This window comes from Cervus elaphus, chromosome 16 (assembly GCF_910594005.1).
Source record: "Cervus elaphus chromosome 16, mCerEla1.1, whole genome shotgun sequence".
Lineage (NCBI taxonomy): Eukaryota > Metazoa > Chordata > Mammalia > Artiodactyla > Cervidae > Cervus > Cervus elaphus.
The window spans coordinates 10,009,736-10,026,038 of record NC_057830.1 but is presented as its reverse complement, the minus strand read 5'-3'; the positions used below and the strand labels follow the sequence as shown (position 1 = coordinate 10,026,038).

The 16,303-nt window shown below is 42.0% G+C and overlaps 2 protein-coding genes across 10 annotated transcripts in view; one reads left to right on the top strand and one right to left on the bottom strand.

Moving 5' to 3' along the window:
* FKBP15 (FKBP prolyl isomerase family member 15) overlaps window positions 1-9,240 on the bottom strand; it is a 56,118-nt gene extending 46,878 nt beyond the window's left edge. For 3 of the 6 annotated variants that reach the window (XM_043927791.1, XM_043927793.1, XM_043927794.1), the window contains exons 1-3: window positions 9,091-9,189; window positions 8,068-8,247; window positions 1,201-1,313 (exon numbers count right to left, since the gene is read on the bottom strand). In XM_043927791.1, coding sequence (XP_043783726.1) covers window positions 1,201-1,313; window positions 8,068-8,247; window positions 9,091-9,143 — 346 coding nt within the window. In that variant the 5' untranslated portion in view covers window positions 9,144-9,189. Of the gene's footprint in view, window positions 1-1,200; window positions 1,314-1,625; window positions 1,727-8,067; window positions 8,248-9,090 lie in introns of those variants that run through there. The other 3 variants (XM_043927792.1, XM_043927795.1, XM_043927796.1) reach the window with 3 other exon arrangements.
* A 188-nt stretch (window positions 9,241-9,428) lies between these two features.
* Window positions 9,429-16,303, top strand: part of SLC31A1 (solute carrier family 31 member 1) — a 33,922-nt gene continuing 27,047 nt past the window's right edge. Inside the window, exons 1-2 of one of the 4 annotated variants that reach the window (XM_043927806.1) lie at window positions 9,436-9,581; window positions 11,055-11,140. The gene's annotated coding sequence lies outside the window, so the exon portion shown is untranslated. Of the gene's footprint in view, window positions 9,582-11,054; window positions 11,141-16,303 lie in introns of all 4 variants that reach the window. The other 3 variants (XM_043927803.1, XM_043927804.1, XM_043927805.1) reach the window with 3 other exon arrangements.

Genomic DNA, 16,303 nt, shown 5'->3' with positions numbered 1-16,303 from the left:
CAGGTAAGACTTAAGAGCAGGGGTCTGCAAACACTGTAATATAAAGGGCCAAACAGTGAATATTTTAGACCACAGGCCACACAGCATTTGCTGCAAGTATTCAACTCTAAATATCCTAACAGCACTCTCAGTGTCCGTATTGTGCCTAGCACATAAAGGACACTCAATACTTTCCTCTTTCATCCAACAAAACTCTAATATAATGTCTCTTACCACTTGTTCTGCTCTGGGCTATTTCTTTCTTTTTTTAAAAAATATTTTAACATCAACTTTTGTTTGCTAATTTATTTATCCGCTTGCTCTAGGCACGCAGGCTTCAGCAGCTGCAGCACACAGGCTCAGCAGCTGTGATGCGGGGGCTTCGTTGCTCTGCCGCATGTGGGATCTTCCGAGACCTGGGATCAAACCCGTGTCCCTCACATTGGCAAGTGGACTCTTATTAATCACTGGACCACCAGGGAAGTTCCTGGGCTATGTCTATCAGTCCCTCACTCCTCTTCAGACTCTTACACAAATACAGCAAAGTGCAGAGGAAGGCAGAAAAGTTTTGGAGTAAGTCAGATCAGGGTTCAAATTTCAATTCTGTCACTTGCTGCTTGTGACCTTAACTGTGCCCCTAAACCTCTTTGAGCCTCTAAAATTGTGGCAGTCTCACCTATTTCACAGAATTGTTAAATCAGACAATCTAGGTAAAGCGCCTGAAACCAGACCTATGGCAGGCATTTAAAAAATATTAGACCCCTCTTTTCTCTTTTTACTCAACAAATGTTCATTCATTATTTCTTGTGTTCATCATGATGAAAGGTACAGGTGATACAGCATTGAACATTATTATCTAGTTGGGAAAAATTCACTGTCAGCATATATCCAACCCATCCAGGTGAAGGACGTGAAAAGCAGCTCTTCCTTCTTGCCAAAACATTGGACAGTGCCTACTTAGAGTGCCCTGGGCAGTTCTGGAGAGTGGTTCCCACACGGAGCAGAAGGGCTTGCCTGTGACCTTCCTCCATCAGATTCCAAAAATGAGCATACTACCTAGCTGCCAGAACTCAGAATCTAAGAGCTCAAAGCAGTATATACCTCACTGGTGGTGAGCCTGGCCAAACGGATCAAGCATGGATGACCTGGCATGTCACCTTTGGAAGGCTGTTTATTGTCCCAACTAGCCTGTCAGAGGTCAATCCTAACCTTTTAACTTACCGGTTGGTGCTGTTCCCTGGCCTTTCTTTGGTTGCTTTGGAGCTGTGTACTGGAATTCATTTCCATGGCCAGCAGCTGCCTGATCCAGTCCAAAAAGAGAGGCCAATCTGGTACTGTTGCAGAAAATGAAAATGACGTTTCATTTGACATATTTCAAACCTGGGATTATTATAAAAGCTGCTCATGCTCCAACCTTGAACAGATCCCTCCCTGACTATATATCCCACCACTCGATATCAGAAGTAGCAACTAAGTATCTTTGAAATCAAGATTGTATTTCTGATCTGAGCAGCACCAAATGGCCTTGCCCATAACAGGACTTTGGTCAAGGTGTCTCTTTTTTCTAGACCTCTGTTTCTTCATCTGTAAATTAAGGGAATTAGTCCAGGTGTCCTCTATGGTCTCTTCAAACTGTACATTCTTACCTTTAGCAAGTCATAGTTTCCTATTTTTTACTAGTTTATTACACTGAAGTAAAATTGTATTACAGGGAATTCCTCATGGTACAGTGGTTAGGACTCTTGAGCTTTCAAAAAAAAAAAAGAAAGAAAGAAAGAAAAAGAATGTCACCCTTAAAAAAATCTGTATTATAAGCTTACTCTATCAAACATAGTCCCAGCTATGATTCCATCTTTCGTGGCAGAATCATTCTTTTATCATCCCTTAGGATGAATCTTATGCCCCAGCTATTCCACTGAAACTGCTCTTACTAAAGTCACCAACAATCTCTTTGTTAATAAACAGTTTTTTGGTCTTTATCTTATTTGGCTTTCATGCTGCCTTTTTACACTGTCAACTAATTTGTCCTTCTTTAAACAAACTCTTCTTTTGACTTCTGTGGGGATATCTGCAAGGTGGGGAGGAGGGACTGGCCCAAATAAGAGGTCAGTAAACGTTAATGGATCCCTCTCTTATTGTCTTTCCATCTCTCTGGCTCATTTAACTCCTTGGTCTCTTCTACCACTGTCCAACCTTTAAGCATCCATGCTCCAAGATCCATTCTCTCCTTTGGCAATCTAATTTATTTACCTTGATATCAGTGCTATCCAAATGCTGATGATGCTCAAATCTGTATTTCTAGCACAGAATTTGTTCTGAAGGCCAGACAACACAGATATTCCACAGGGAACACAAATGCAACATGTCCAAACCAAAACTTCTATCTTCCAATGTCCGCTGCCCCATGAAACCTGTATTTACTCTTGTGCTTCTTCTCCCTGAATGACATTTTGTGTCAGGGTCCTCAAGACCACCTTCAGGCTCAGTGATTTGATGGACGGACTCGCTGGGTTTAACACATAGTTATAGCATAATATATCTAATATTATACTCAGGGCTAAGGTCTATTAAAACAAAAGGATACACAGCAAAATCAGCAAAGGGAAAAGGTGCACTGGAGCAAAGTCCAGAGGAAACCAGGAACAAACTTCCAAGAGTCCTCTCCCACTGGAGTGATACAGGACATGTTAAATTCCTCCACTCAAAAGCTGTAATAACGTGTGAGTGTGGTCTGTCAGGGGAGCTCATTAGACATTCAGTGCCCAAGGTTTTTTAGTGTGGGTTAGTCACACAGAAGGGGCTTCCATGTGGCCAGCGATAAAGAATCTGCCTGCTAACACAAGAGACAGAGGTTTGATCCCTAGCTTGGGAAGATCAAGCCCTGGAGAAGGAAATGGCAACCCATTCCAGTATTCTTGTCTGGGAAATTTCAAGGCAAGAGGAGCCTGGTGGGCTACAGTCTATGGGGTTGTAAAGGCTGGACACAACTTAGCAACTAGAGAGCAACAGTCACATAGAAACCTTCTAACATGTACCAAAATTCTAGACTCTCAGTGTTGGCAATTATGAATAAAGCTGCTAGAAACATTAAAAAAAACAAAAAAGAACATCTAGACTCCCAGAAGAAAGACAAGGTTCAGTATAAACCATATCATTTGCACAAACAGTTGAGGCACAGTAAGCTGCTCTTATCATTTGTGGAAAGCTTTGTCTGTCAATCAAGTTCCCAGCGCCAGCAAAGGGTCAACCTTGTAAGCAGGACCTTCTAAGGATAACAGTCTCAGGTTCAAATGCAGGCTACAGTTACACTGTGGAACTTTTAATTTCTCATATAAGGCACAATCTTTCTAATCTCCAGTCTTTGGAAATGCTATTCTCTCTGCCTGAAACATTCTTCCCCTGGAAGCTGCTCCTTAATCTCAAAGACTAGGCTAGCTGATCTTCCTACAGGCTCCCAGAGAACTCTGTACTTCATTCATTCAAGAAATATGCACCAGACCCTATGTTAAGTGCTACACATACACCAGTGAGCAAAACTGGGTTCTGTTTTCAAGTAGCTTATATACTGTAACAAGGGAATTCGATACACACTATATAACTGTAACCTATAACATGAGACATATAACAAGTGGCTGTTATATGGAGTATAACATATAGATCATGTTAACATACTAAGGAATATAACATAGAGATCAATAGAAGTTATTCAGCCGTTTATCATCTAACATGGTAACTGATTATTTATTATAATCACTGCTTGACTGTATGGGTTTCCTAGGTGAAACTCAGTGGTAAAGAATCCTCCTACACTGCAGGAGACCTGGGTTTGATCCCTGGGTTGGGAAGATTCCCTGGAGAAGGAAATGGCTAACCCATTCCAGTATTCTTGCCTGGGAAATCCCATGGACAGAGAAGCCTGGTGGGCCACAGTCCTTGGGGTCGCAAAAGAGTCCAACATAACTCAGCAACTAAACAACAAATTTGACTATATTTTCCCTGTGGTCTGGTATGTAACAGGCTCAATAAGGGAACTCAAAGTCTAACCTAGTTCTGAGCTTCACTTCTCCAAAGCCATCTTTACTTTAGGTAAAGTAAATACTGAAACTTCCCAACAACTTTTTTTTGCTATTTCCCATGGATAATTTAAATATATAATACATACTAGCATTTTACAAAATAAATTTAATATGATTTTAAACTAATACCTTGTTTTCTCAAGGCAGTGAGTATACTGTGAGTTTCCTGTAAATAGGGCCAGCAATGCCTACTTTAATGGACTAAGAGGTTTCAATGAGATTACAAACATAGAGAGCAGAGCTGGCCTACTCCACATTAAGATATCAACAAATGCTAATGAAATTTTGAGGAGACCAAGAGATCTCCTTTTACCTAGGGCAATCAGAGCAGGTTCCCTAAAAGAATTTTAAGATCCTAGGAGAGTTGAGCAATGTGAACTTTGTGAAAAATTTGCAAAGCTTAAAACCTTGTTAAGATTAACAGATTATGCACAAATTATGAATGCCCTTGTTAGCTTCAGTAAACTATGAGTATTGAATTTACTGTTTTAATTTTGCAGATTTTTTTTTTCAACAGAAAGACAGAAGTATTATAGGTAAACTATGTTTCCATAGATGCCCTAAAGGCCAGCCAACTGATGACTGCAAGTCAATCCAAAAGTCAGGTCAACCCAATTATCTTTCAGATTAAAGCTATTTTCTATTACTTTTTAAAATGAACTCTGCAAAGACCAGGGGCACAGGTTTTTTCTAAATTAACACATTTTCTACTTCTAAAGTGTTCTCAAATGTACACATCTCCCTAATTACGTTAGCAAGAATGAGTTTGCTAACTCTGGACCTTAGTCTCTAAGTTTATAATTCATAGGAAAAGTCATTACAGCATTAATCACATTTAAAAAGTAAATGCTAGCCAATGCATTTAGGTAGCGAAGTCCTTATCTAATTGAGTTTTATATTCCTTTTCTTTTTTCATTCAAAACAAAAATACGCGCATTTAGGATATATCAATATATTTTAATAAATGAGGATTCTTTTTGTTGTTAAAGTACTTCTTTTCCAAACTGTGGTATCAAACATTTACTTCTATTACAACAAGAAGGCACATGGGTAGTCAGGCATATAAAATCTGCTTGCCTGATTTAAAATCCAGGTTCTTCTACTTTTTAGCTGTTTGACCATGGGCAACCTACCTCTCTGAGCCTTATTTGCAAAATGAGAATAACAGTAAAAACTGCCTCAGAGTAGTAGTAGATAGAAATTAATACGATATGGCATATGTCATACTTAGTATAGTACCCGGCACAGAGTAAGTACACAATATGTCTTATACACAGGTGTACACATCCTATTACCTTAAAAGTGTCGATTCAACTCAGATACCCCTAGAAGGAAGAAAGCATGCTTGATCGATGCACAAGCTGACCTGTAACTATGAACTGATATCAGCATAAACACAAAGCTACAAGACTGGGAAAAGTCTCAAAGGTCACCGAGAACAACCCCATTATTTAATAGGCTGGGGTATGGAGAGCCAAGGATGGGAAGTGAGTGACTTCAAAGTCACATTCCTAACTGGGGGCAGAATCGACCTCAGAATCCAGGCTTTTCCATATCTTTTATAGAACTTGAAAATGCTTTCTAATAATCAGTTCTAAATTTCCTTTTTCTACCTCTATAATGGGGATTTATCATTACTATGCTAATCAGATTTGCCTACATATAACTTTCACATAATCTAAAATACAAGTATATATATTACTGGCCCCCTAAAAATGCTTTCTGATTATTATAACTGGATTGTTTCATTCCATTACTAAACTGGAAGTTTCCTAGAGGCAGGAACTCTGCCTTATTCCTATCTTTGTCAGCTGAAGCCAAGTACCATACACCTGGTAGACATTCACATATTTCTTCATTTCAGTCTCATAGTGGAGAAAGGGCCAAGACCAAAAAAAAAAGCCTCCTGATTATTACTTTACTTCTTCTAGGTTAACCGTGGATCAAGAGGACTGAAAAATTGGAACACAAATTATTCATCATCTAGACAGCCATCCTAGGCACCCCACTTCTTTTAGGCTTGACTATCTTAAATAGAATCAAGTAAATCACACGTTTAAGTCATGCATGCATGCGACTCTTTGCAACCTCATGGACTGTAGCTCGCCAGGCTTCTCTGTCCATGGGATTCTCTAAGCAAGAAAACTGGAGTGGATTGCCATTCCCTTCTCCAGAGGGTCTTCCCAACCCACGGATTGAACCCTGATCTCCTTCATTGCAGGCAGATTCTTTACCGTTTGAGCTACAGGGAAGTCAAGATACTGTCAACTACAAACTGGCTCTTGCCAAGAGTATTGCCAGAGACAACAACAAGGGCATTTGCCACTGCCTCTGTGGAGACTGAGCCCTGTGCTGCCACAGCTGTTGACCTTCAACTGCCCCTGAGGGGGTTCAGGGTAGAATGAGGCACTCTGTGCTCTAGGATATCTGGTGAGACAGGTCTTTAGATAGTTGGGTATTTTCAGTAACTGATTTCATGATCCCAATCTCATCATCTCTTCATATCTAGAAAAGCACTAAATCCCTTCATGATGACATCAGATCCTTTCAACTATCAGAAAACCTCTTGTAAAGTAAGCTTGATTGCATTGAATCCCCCTTCACCAAAATCTTATATGTTGACCTTCCCTGAATGCCTCTTTTGAGCAGTCTCTCAGAGCTATCTGAGGTGCAGTCCTCATTTTGCCCCAAATGAAACTTAACTCACAACTCTCAAGTTGTGCATCTTTTTTAGTGGATAATACTTACAAATTATAAGTAATATACAAGAGGAACTGACAAGCAGCCACAGTGCTCACTGTCATATGTTCTACTTCCTTACAGGGAACCAGAATAGGAATAGCTGAATCAGGAAATGCTGGTGAAACTTTCTGTATTCTCAACCTTCAACTTAAAAGTTCTCTGTATACCTTTGTTTACTAAGCCTTTTTTCATTCAATTAGCTGTTGTCTGTGTTTAGGGACAGAGTCTCATGCCTACAACTAGCTTCCCAAGTCCTTGAAAAGTCTGCACAGGAAAGCGGCATAGCTGAGCCACCAAGAACTTATCTCAGGCCAGGAACCTGGGGAAGAGCACATGACTGTCATTATCTATCCAGGAATTTTCAGTCAGCAGTGTTTGCTGCACCAAAGTTGGAAGCCCTAAACTCTACTCAATATTCTAATTTAATAACCTATATGGGAAAAGAATCTGAACATTACCAATCAACTATACTCCAATATAAAATAAAAATTAAATTAAAAAAAAAGTTGGGAACCCTAACATTCATTTAAACTTCCCTCCACCACTTTCACCTAGTGAAGAATGTGAATCTAAAGCACACTTCATAAACTTTCAAAAGGTACAGCCATTTAAAAAACAGGCTGTTAAGAAAAAAACATTCATCCAAATGGCTGACTACACAATCAACAGCAGCAGGCTGGATGTGTGGAAATATTGGCGAATGCTTTGGGTGGAGTGGGAAAAAAAGGAACCAAAGATTGCTTAACTCTAAAATAACTGAGCAACCAAAAGAACTCAAGATAAAACTAAGTGGATGCAGGCCATCCAAAGTGAGGGCAGGGGTGGAACAGGGCAGTGAGAATGAAAAGAGAACTCAGGATGGCTAATACAGAACTAGTCACTGTGTAAGTCAAAAGATCCTATTTAAGAGCAAAACAGAGCCAGTGCCATTTTATGTCAATTATGTACTGAACTCTCCACCAGGACTAGAAGCAATCTGAGGGCACACAGAGAAGCTTCATCATCTTTGCAACCTCTAAGCATTCGGTGGCTCACAGGTTAAAGCGTCTGCCCCCAATGCGGGAGGCGCGGGTTCGATCCCTGGGCTGGGAAGATCCCCTGGCAACCCACTCCACTATTCTTGCCTGTAGAATCCTATGGATGGAGGAGCCTGGTAGGCTACAGTCGCAAAGAGTCGGAAACGACTGAGAGACTTCACTTTCACTTTCAAGTATTTAGTAGAATAAGGATTGTAGGATTGTATACTGGTGTTTTCATCACTCTTCCATACCTTCTTAAATTGGTTAAACAGATGTTCAGAGAAAGTGAAAGTCTCTCAGTCCCCGCGGACTCTGCGCCGACTCTATACAGTCCATGGAATTCTCCAGGCCAGAACTGATTAAACAGATGTTCAAAGAAAGGCTCTGCAAACACCAGAATTTGGCAGTTCACAAGTCTGAAGGCAGTCAACCTGTCTACCGACACATCACAAGGGAAAAGGTTAAAATGATTTCTGGAAGAGACAAGGTCCTGTCTCTTGAAGACCTGTATCCCAGACTGGTGTATATGTATATATACATATACATATATACATACTGGGGACAGGGGACAGCAATTGCAGTTTCTTACATGGGCTCTGAGCTTTAGAGAACAATTTTACAGTTATAATTCACTCAGTAGGCACCTCCTAGAGCAGTCACTATGTGCCAGGTACTGTGCTGGGCGCTGGACAACAGGAACAGACTGAACAGTCCATGTCCTATTAGGGCTTATAATCTAGTGGGTTCGGTGTGCAAAGATAAAGGTAAACACACCTAGGTGTGAGGATAAGAAAAAGAAAGCAATTTATTCTGCGTGGGGCCGTGGGAGAAAGGAAGCCACCGAAAAGGTGACATCCGCGCTAGGCCTTGAAGGATGCTGAAGCTGACCCACCAGAGCCAATCCTGAAGGGTCAACGTCTTGTCCACAGAGCAGAGAAAGTCTCATATCGGCACCGGTGGACTCATAAAAATTCTTAGGTATTTTTATCAACAATCATACCCATTTCACAGAAGGAGAAACTGTGACCCGAAAAGCAAAAGTTCCAACCCTATGGTCATACTGCGCTTTAGAGGAGATGTCAGGTCCAGAATCCGGGTGGACAGACTCAGCACAGTTTCAGTTCTGCCCAGATTCTGGAACCTGTAGAGCACTGGAATGTGGCAAGGGTCTCTGGACCCGGAAGTTGGGAAGAGGTCTGAAAAGAGAGCGACCCCCTCCGACCGCTCTGCCAGGCTCTCAGCCACGCTCTCCTGCCCCACGCTTCTGCACTCACCCGCCGCTAGGCGAAAGGAAGTCGGTATCGTCTTCGTCGCTCGCACCGAACATCGCGCCGCCTTTCGCCCCGCTTCGGGGAGGAAGTCGGAGCGTTTCCAGAGACTTTCAACGCCGACGTCGTAAAATGCCGCGGCGGCGTGCTGCTTTCCGGCAAGACGAACTCTCGCATGGTTATTGGGTCGGGAGGAGACTAGGCTCTGGAGAAGGTGGAGCAAAGGCAAATAAGAGGACCTGGCGGGCGAGGCCTGATGAGAGACGTAAGTTTCTCCAGCCCTCAGAGGCGGTGAGAACCGCAGGCGCTCCGAAACTCTGGGCGGCGATTGGCCAGCGAGTCAGGGGGCGGGGTAGGGGCGGGAATCGACGCTTCGGTGGCGGTCTCGGACACGTCGCGAGGGTCAGAAGTGGAGGGGCTTCTGAAGAGTCCTGGAGGTGTGACGGATTAAGGACCTGTGAGAGAGAGGCACCGGTGGCGGGACTCGATCTGGAAAGGTAAGGCCTCTTCTGCCCCTCTCGCAACCCGGGCACGAACAGTCCTTTTTTCGCCGGGACAGGGACCTCCACGCCACTCTTCTCTGCTCGGCGAAAGGAGAAAGGGCCCGGGACCGTAGGTCTGGAGACCTGAGCTTTCGGCCCAGCCCCCTTGGGACATAACTGGAGTGACCTTGGGTCAGAGTGTTGCTTGCCTCCGTTTCCCTGTCTATAAAACGAGTCTGATTCCCCCTGGCGCTTGTTCCCTGTGGCCGCCCTCGCTATTTGTTCAACGAACTGTTTGTCCAGTGCTTCAGTGTGCTGGCTGGTCAAGAAGCTTTAAGACCTCAGAGGTCATCCAATTCAACCCCAGTCTCCTCGTAATCCCAGACTTCACGAATATGGAAAGACAGCAACTCAGCACTTGGATGACTAGTCCGAGGTCACACAGAGTAAAGGGCTGACTGGGGGCGGATCCCTGGTTTCTTGATTAGGGACTTAGGGAGCTGCCTGGTCAACAAGAATGTTATCAACCCTTAAGTACTGTGTACTCTCACAGAGTGGGCTTACCTCTGGAGAGAAGTTCCTTCCCGAGTGTCCACCTACACAGGTGGGGAGCAGGAGAGCTGGGATGTTCTGGGGGCGGGTGATGGAGAGGAGGAAACTTCAGAAGCTGAAAATCCCTGGCCCCAACCTTGGCCTGGGTTTTGCTTCATCTTCTTGCCACAAACCTAAGTCAACATCATTTGTTGTTGACTTCTCTCCAGTTTGCACCCTCTCTATCTGATATAAGCATTTCTTTAGTTAACCTGGTGTCATTTTTGGAACAATTTCTGGGTAGGCCTAACTTAGCCGAAGGAGGTGTGGATAAGCATATCATGTCCTACCTTAGCTTTTTTACACAGATCTCAATCACCCTTACCTGAAAGTTTTAATCTGTTAGCATGAACTATGAACTATGAAGTGAAGTGGTTGGTAACTCCTTCCCAGAGATTTAATGCCTCTTAGCACTTAGCTTGTTCTGCTTTTTATTATAGTTTGTGTGCCTTTCCTCAAGGATGGTGACAGTTTTATTCATCTTGGTGTCTCCTGTGTCACAGAGCACTATGCCCTCTTGCCTGTAATGGGTTCTCATTTACTCTTTCGTTAGACTGAGTACTATAATTCAGCCTTGTTTCCTTATTCTTTAATTTACTCTCTTAGCCTTTTTTTTTTTTCCCCATGTGACCCAGAGAGCCCAGCAATGCCTCTTGCCTTGTATAAGTAGCTCCCAAAAAGATAGAAGTGCTGTACTAGCTGTGAACTGTCTGGGTAGCTTAGTCTCTTTTGTCAGTTGAAGATGACTTTAATGTTGTTTAAAGCTTTAGGGGAGGGGGAAAAAGAGGAATGGGATAGCTAGAAATATTATATGTAGGTCTAATTTTTGTTCTTAAAGTATTCCTCTGTTAAATGGAGGGACAGGACTGTTGTCTGCTTCCTGTGTTTATTTTACAGATTAAGATGGTTAAAGCCGTGAAGGCTGACTGTGTTAAAGCAATGATGCAACTGGAGTCTAAGCACTGGAACTGGAATCTTTTGTGGTAACTGTCTTTGGAATGTGAGCTTGGCTACTCTGGGTGCAGGGGAAGAATAATCTCCATAAGTAACAGCTCTTTCTCCCCCCTCTCCCTAGGACTGTTTCTTGTCATTCCATCCCCGCAGCATGTGAATAGTGCTTTTTAAAAATGCTAAAGGGGACCAGTGAGCACATATCTTGTGTTCTTGAGTTGGGAGTGTTTTTTCAGCAAAGCATTTTTTTAAAAACCTTTTAATTTTGTATTGGGATATAGCTGATTAACAATGTTGTGATAAGTTTTAGGTGAACATAAATATCCAGGGTGTTTAAGTTGCCTTTCTAGATAGGCAAGAATCTTAAAATCTGGATCATGGACCAGCCTTTTTAGTGATAGAGACACCACAAATATGCATCCCCAGTTTGCCCTTGTAGGACACAGCTGCTGGTTCTGATTGGCAATGGGAGAAAGGAGAAGCCAGTGGTGAGGCTTCCTCAGTCTTCCAGGCTTTTTTTTTTTAAAGATTTTATTCACTTTTTTTTGTTTTTGGTTGTCCTGAGTCTTCATTGCTGCGCACAGGCTTTCTCCAGGTGCGGAGAACAAGGGCTTCTCTTGTTTCGAAGCATGGGCTCTAGGTGTGTGGGCTTCAGTAGCTGGGGCTCATGGGCTCTACAGTGCGGGCTCAGTAGGTACATGGGCTTAGTTGCTCTGTGGCACCTGGGATCTTCCCAGACCAGGGATCAAACCCATGTCCCCTGCATTGGCAGGCAGATTCTTAACCACTAGACCACCGGGGAAGCCCGGTCTCCCAGGCTTTGGACTGCAGGATTGAGTGCACCTAAAAAAGCCACTGTCTTCCTGAAGTAGAATAGTGGACTAGGAATGAGGAAATCAGAATTCCCGTCCCGGCCCTTCTAACTCTCTCTGAGCTTGGGCCAGGCTTCCTAAACATTACCAGACATCTATGAAGTAGTACTGCTGGGGATACAGAGATAAATAGGCACTACCTTGTCTCAAGTTTGAATAAAGCGTTTTTGTTTGTTTTGCTTAAGTGTATAGCTTTTAGATGTATTTGTGAAATGTATTGACACCCCTGAAGATTAATCAGAAAGCATTAATTTTAACAATTCCTTTAGAATTATTAACAGTTTTGCTACAGAGATGATAGTGTTTATATACAGGCACACCTATATTAATCTGTTCTGGTGAATGATTTTAAAACTAATAGTTTAAAATTATAACCAAGTTAGATCTTAAGTGTGGTGTTAGGATTATGAATTGAATGTAGGTTTGGGATTGGGATTCCAAATGGAAGTGAGGAGGCAAGGCTTTCCAAGTTTAAGACAAGAGTTGCACTCTTATCTGATACAATTAGGGCTAGTAATGGCTAGCTGAGAAAAAAGTAAATTAAAGCAGGGAATGATACAGATATTAGTTACCCGTAGGCCTTAAGCATTTTATATTTTAACTTAAAACATAAACATATTTTTGCCATTTTTTTAACAGGAGTCTTTTCTTGGAATGTGGGTCTCAAGGATCTGCAAACTATAGTGTGAGGGCTAAATCTTGTCCTGGCCCGCTACCTGTTTCTGTAATAAAGTTTTATTGGAACACAGCCATGCTCACTTGTTTATGTATTATCTATGGCTACTTTCACATACAAGGTAGAGTGGAGTATAATTTTGAGTATCTGTGTGACTCATCTTTACCTAGTCTTGTCTTAGCTTTCAGCTCGGTTTTCATAGACAACTTATTGAGAGTCTGTATAGCATAGAAGTTAAATTCTTAAGCTCTGGAGCCAAATTGTTTTGCCACTTATGAGTTGTGTAGGCCTTGGGTACATTGCTCAATGTGCCTCCTTTGTAAAATAGAGACAATAATAGTATCTAGCTCCTAGGGTTCTGGTGACATTATATGAGGTCATTCTCATATAACCTAAAGAACTTAGAACAGTGCCTGGCAGGTAGTAAGTACTCAGTTAGTAATAGCTGCTCCTGTTTTCCTCTTCTCCTTTTTACTTCATTGCTTTACCTCATATTTTATTAAATCATATATTTAGGATAATAAACACAATTGCGGTACATGGGCTTGTGAATAAACACAGCTGATACCCTCAATCAACACATAGTCTCACTGAGAGAAACAGCTAAAGTGTTGCTCCCTTGATACTGGAGAATAGCCTAGCTCATGTGTCATTAGTTAAATTGATTAAGAGAGTTCCGTGCAATAGTCTGCTGAGAGTTAAGACCATAGTATATATAGGGAAATAGTGGATTAAAATAGAAAAAGACACCAGGACCATATTTGTCAAATACATTGAAGGCCAAGCTTGTACTTAGCCCAGTAGGAAATAGAATTTTTTATTCTAAATGACATGGGTCATATTTTAAAAAATGCAAATGGTTTAAGATGTGGAGTTGATGTGAGGACTGAGTGCAGTATGGTATGGTAAACATTACTCAGGGCACTAGTGTTCATCTGTTAAAAACTTCAGTCCAGTTCTTCTTTGGATTATAATCTCAATTTTGAATTGAGAAAAATAAATGTCCTAGACTGAATGTGAATAAAATGAAATGGCTTCTCTAAAGGTAACAATTTATACCGTACGCCTAAGAATCTGTTTCTTAAGCCCTGTTCCTCTCCTCGTTACAGTTTGCCTCTGCTGTTGATTCTTCTTTTTGCCTTCCTCACCAGACATGCTGCAAGAGAGAAAAAGATGACACATTTCTCACTGAAAAAGCAAGTGTTTATAGCGACAAGATGACTTCAGCTAGTGGGATATGTCAGATAAGTCAGTAACCAGGCAGCACCCAGATAACCCTGCCATTTAAAGTTGGCAAGCCAGGCGTGGTTGGAAAGGGAGGGAAGAGAGCAGCAGGTTGCTGACTGATGCCTGCACTCCCACATACAGATTTTAGCATAATAAAGCCATCGAAAAAATCTTTTCTGTAGTTTGTGACTAAGTATAAGAAGTCAGCAAGGGTCTGACTCTTAATCCTATTAAAACAAGCAGTTTATGCCAAGAGAAATCTTAGAGTAGGCACTGGGAAGGAAGTGCTTTTGAAGTTTCCATTGCTTTGAGTAATATCATTTCATGATTTAGGTAACATCCCCAGCAGAGGAGGGGCCCATCCTTAGGAATACAAAGCCCTGCAGAGAAGGAAAGGGTTGAGAAGGGTCCACCCTACCTCTTTTCCTTTGCACAAAGGACCTAGGTTTTTGTATACAACCTGCTTTTGTAGGCTGAGGACATTGTGCAATGCAGCATAATGAGATGGAAACCTCATGACGGAAGTAAATAAGAGAAATGATTTGGGGGGAACACGTGAAGAGAGCAAAACTCTAGCAACCAGTAAAATGTTAGCAGACCTTATTTTTTTCAGCCAGTTTGAGTCTTTCCCTAAATAGGTAGTAGAGTTATTATAGAACTATACAGAGTTTTTATGTAATTTTGAGCAGTTTAGAGCATCTATTCAGTTCATGAAATGAAAGAAGAGGAATGCTGCTAATTGTGTCCCCACAGGTGCCCATTCCTCTCTCCTACCTTTTCTGATGGCTGTTTGTCAGGTCCTATCACCCTGTGCATCACCTACATCTTAGTACCTCTCCTACTGTATTTTAATTATTTGTATGTATCCCTTCTCCATCAGACTGAGCTGCTTGAGGATAGGGTTTCATCATAGTACCTTCACTCAATAGGTGCACAATTAAATTTGAATGAATGAACAAAAAATTTAAGAACAAATGAATGAATGAAGAGACTGAGTTTCTCAGGTCAGACAGGTAGTAAGCCCCAAGAGTCAGATATTGAACCCAGGTCTTCTGATTCCTAGAACCCCTGTCCTTGCATCAGCAGGCAAATTCTTAACCACCAGGGAAGTCCCAAGTCTATATGTTTTCAGTGAGATGAAGGTGAGCCCTGTGTGTGACTCGGACGTCTCCTTTCAGAGATTAATTTTGTCCTCTAATGAGAAAGCAAGCTATCATTAATAATATCTCATATATAAATGATACCTTAGAATTAGGAGGTATTTTGACTTACTTGATCCTTACGTGAGGATCCTACCCATGAGATGGGTAGGGTGGGTATTTTTATATCCATTTTGCAATCAGGGAACTAGTGCATGTTGAGTTCAGGTGGTTTGCTTAATATAGCTGATATATGGCAAACTAATGTCTATAGCTGAGAACCTCTGCTGCCTAATCCAGGGCTGTCCCCACTGTTCTCACACTTTTCATAAAACAGTGAGATCTTAACATAAATCATACTTAAGCATTCATGGTTAGCATGGTGGAAATGCATCAAGACTACAAAAGGGTCCTATAAGAGGAGTTTGAAAGGGTGCATCTCCTGAGTGCTTTGTTCCAGGATGTGGCTTAGCCAACAACAAAAGGTATCAGAGAAGTGGAGTATAGTAACTGGAGATCCACTCCCCATTGGACTTAGACCCTTCTATCATTGCATAACTAAAAGACCTTTTCAGTTTGTTTGTTTGACATATCAAATTTGAGTTGTCCTATTTGGACCAGGCAAATAAAAGCTTTTCTAAAGGCTTTTGTGAAGAATGTACTTGTATACTTGATCTTCTTTGTAGAGAACGGTGAGAGTGGGCAAGAGAAACAAGATCTTCTATATTATTTGTCACTAAAACAGGATATGTAAAGCTCAGAAACCCCTCCTGCTGCTGCTTCCCAGCAAACTGTCTGGAGAAATCGTGGGGGTTGGGGAAAGTAGCTAGCCCAGTGTTACAGAAGCTGGATCGAGAAGCAGATGTTACCAAAGAGTATATTAGCATCACTGGGACTTTCCTGACTGTCCAGTGGTAAAGACTCCAGGCTTCCATACTTCTACACTTCCACTGCAGGGGGTACAGGTTCAATCCCTGGCTGGGGAATAAGATCTTGCATGCCCTGTGGGAGTTAGTATCAATTCAGTTCGGTTGCTCAGTTGTGTCCGATTCTTTGCGACCCCATGGACTGCAGCATGCCAGGCTTCCCTGTCCATCACCAGCTCCCGGAGCCTACTCAAACTCATGTCCATTGAGTCGGTGATGCCATCCAACCATCTCATCCTCTGTCGTAAGAGCTGTTTCATTGTTTATGGCTACAAAGCAGTCCATTCTATGGAAATAATTTACTTCATCAGTGCCCCATCAATGAATGTTTACCTTGTTTTTTCAATATTTTTTG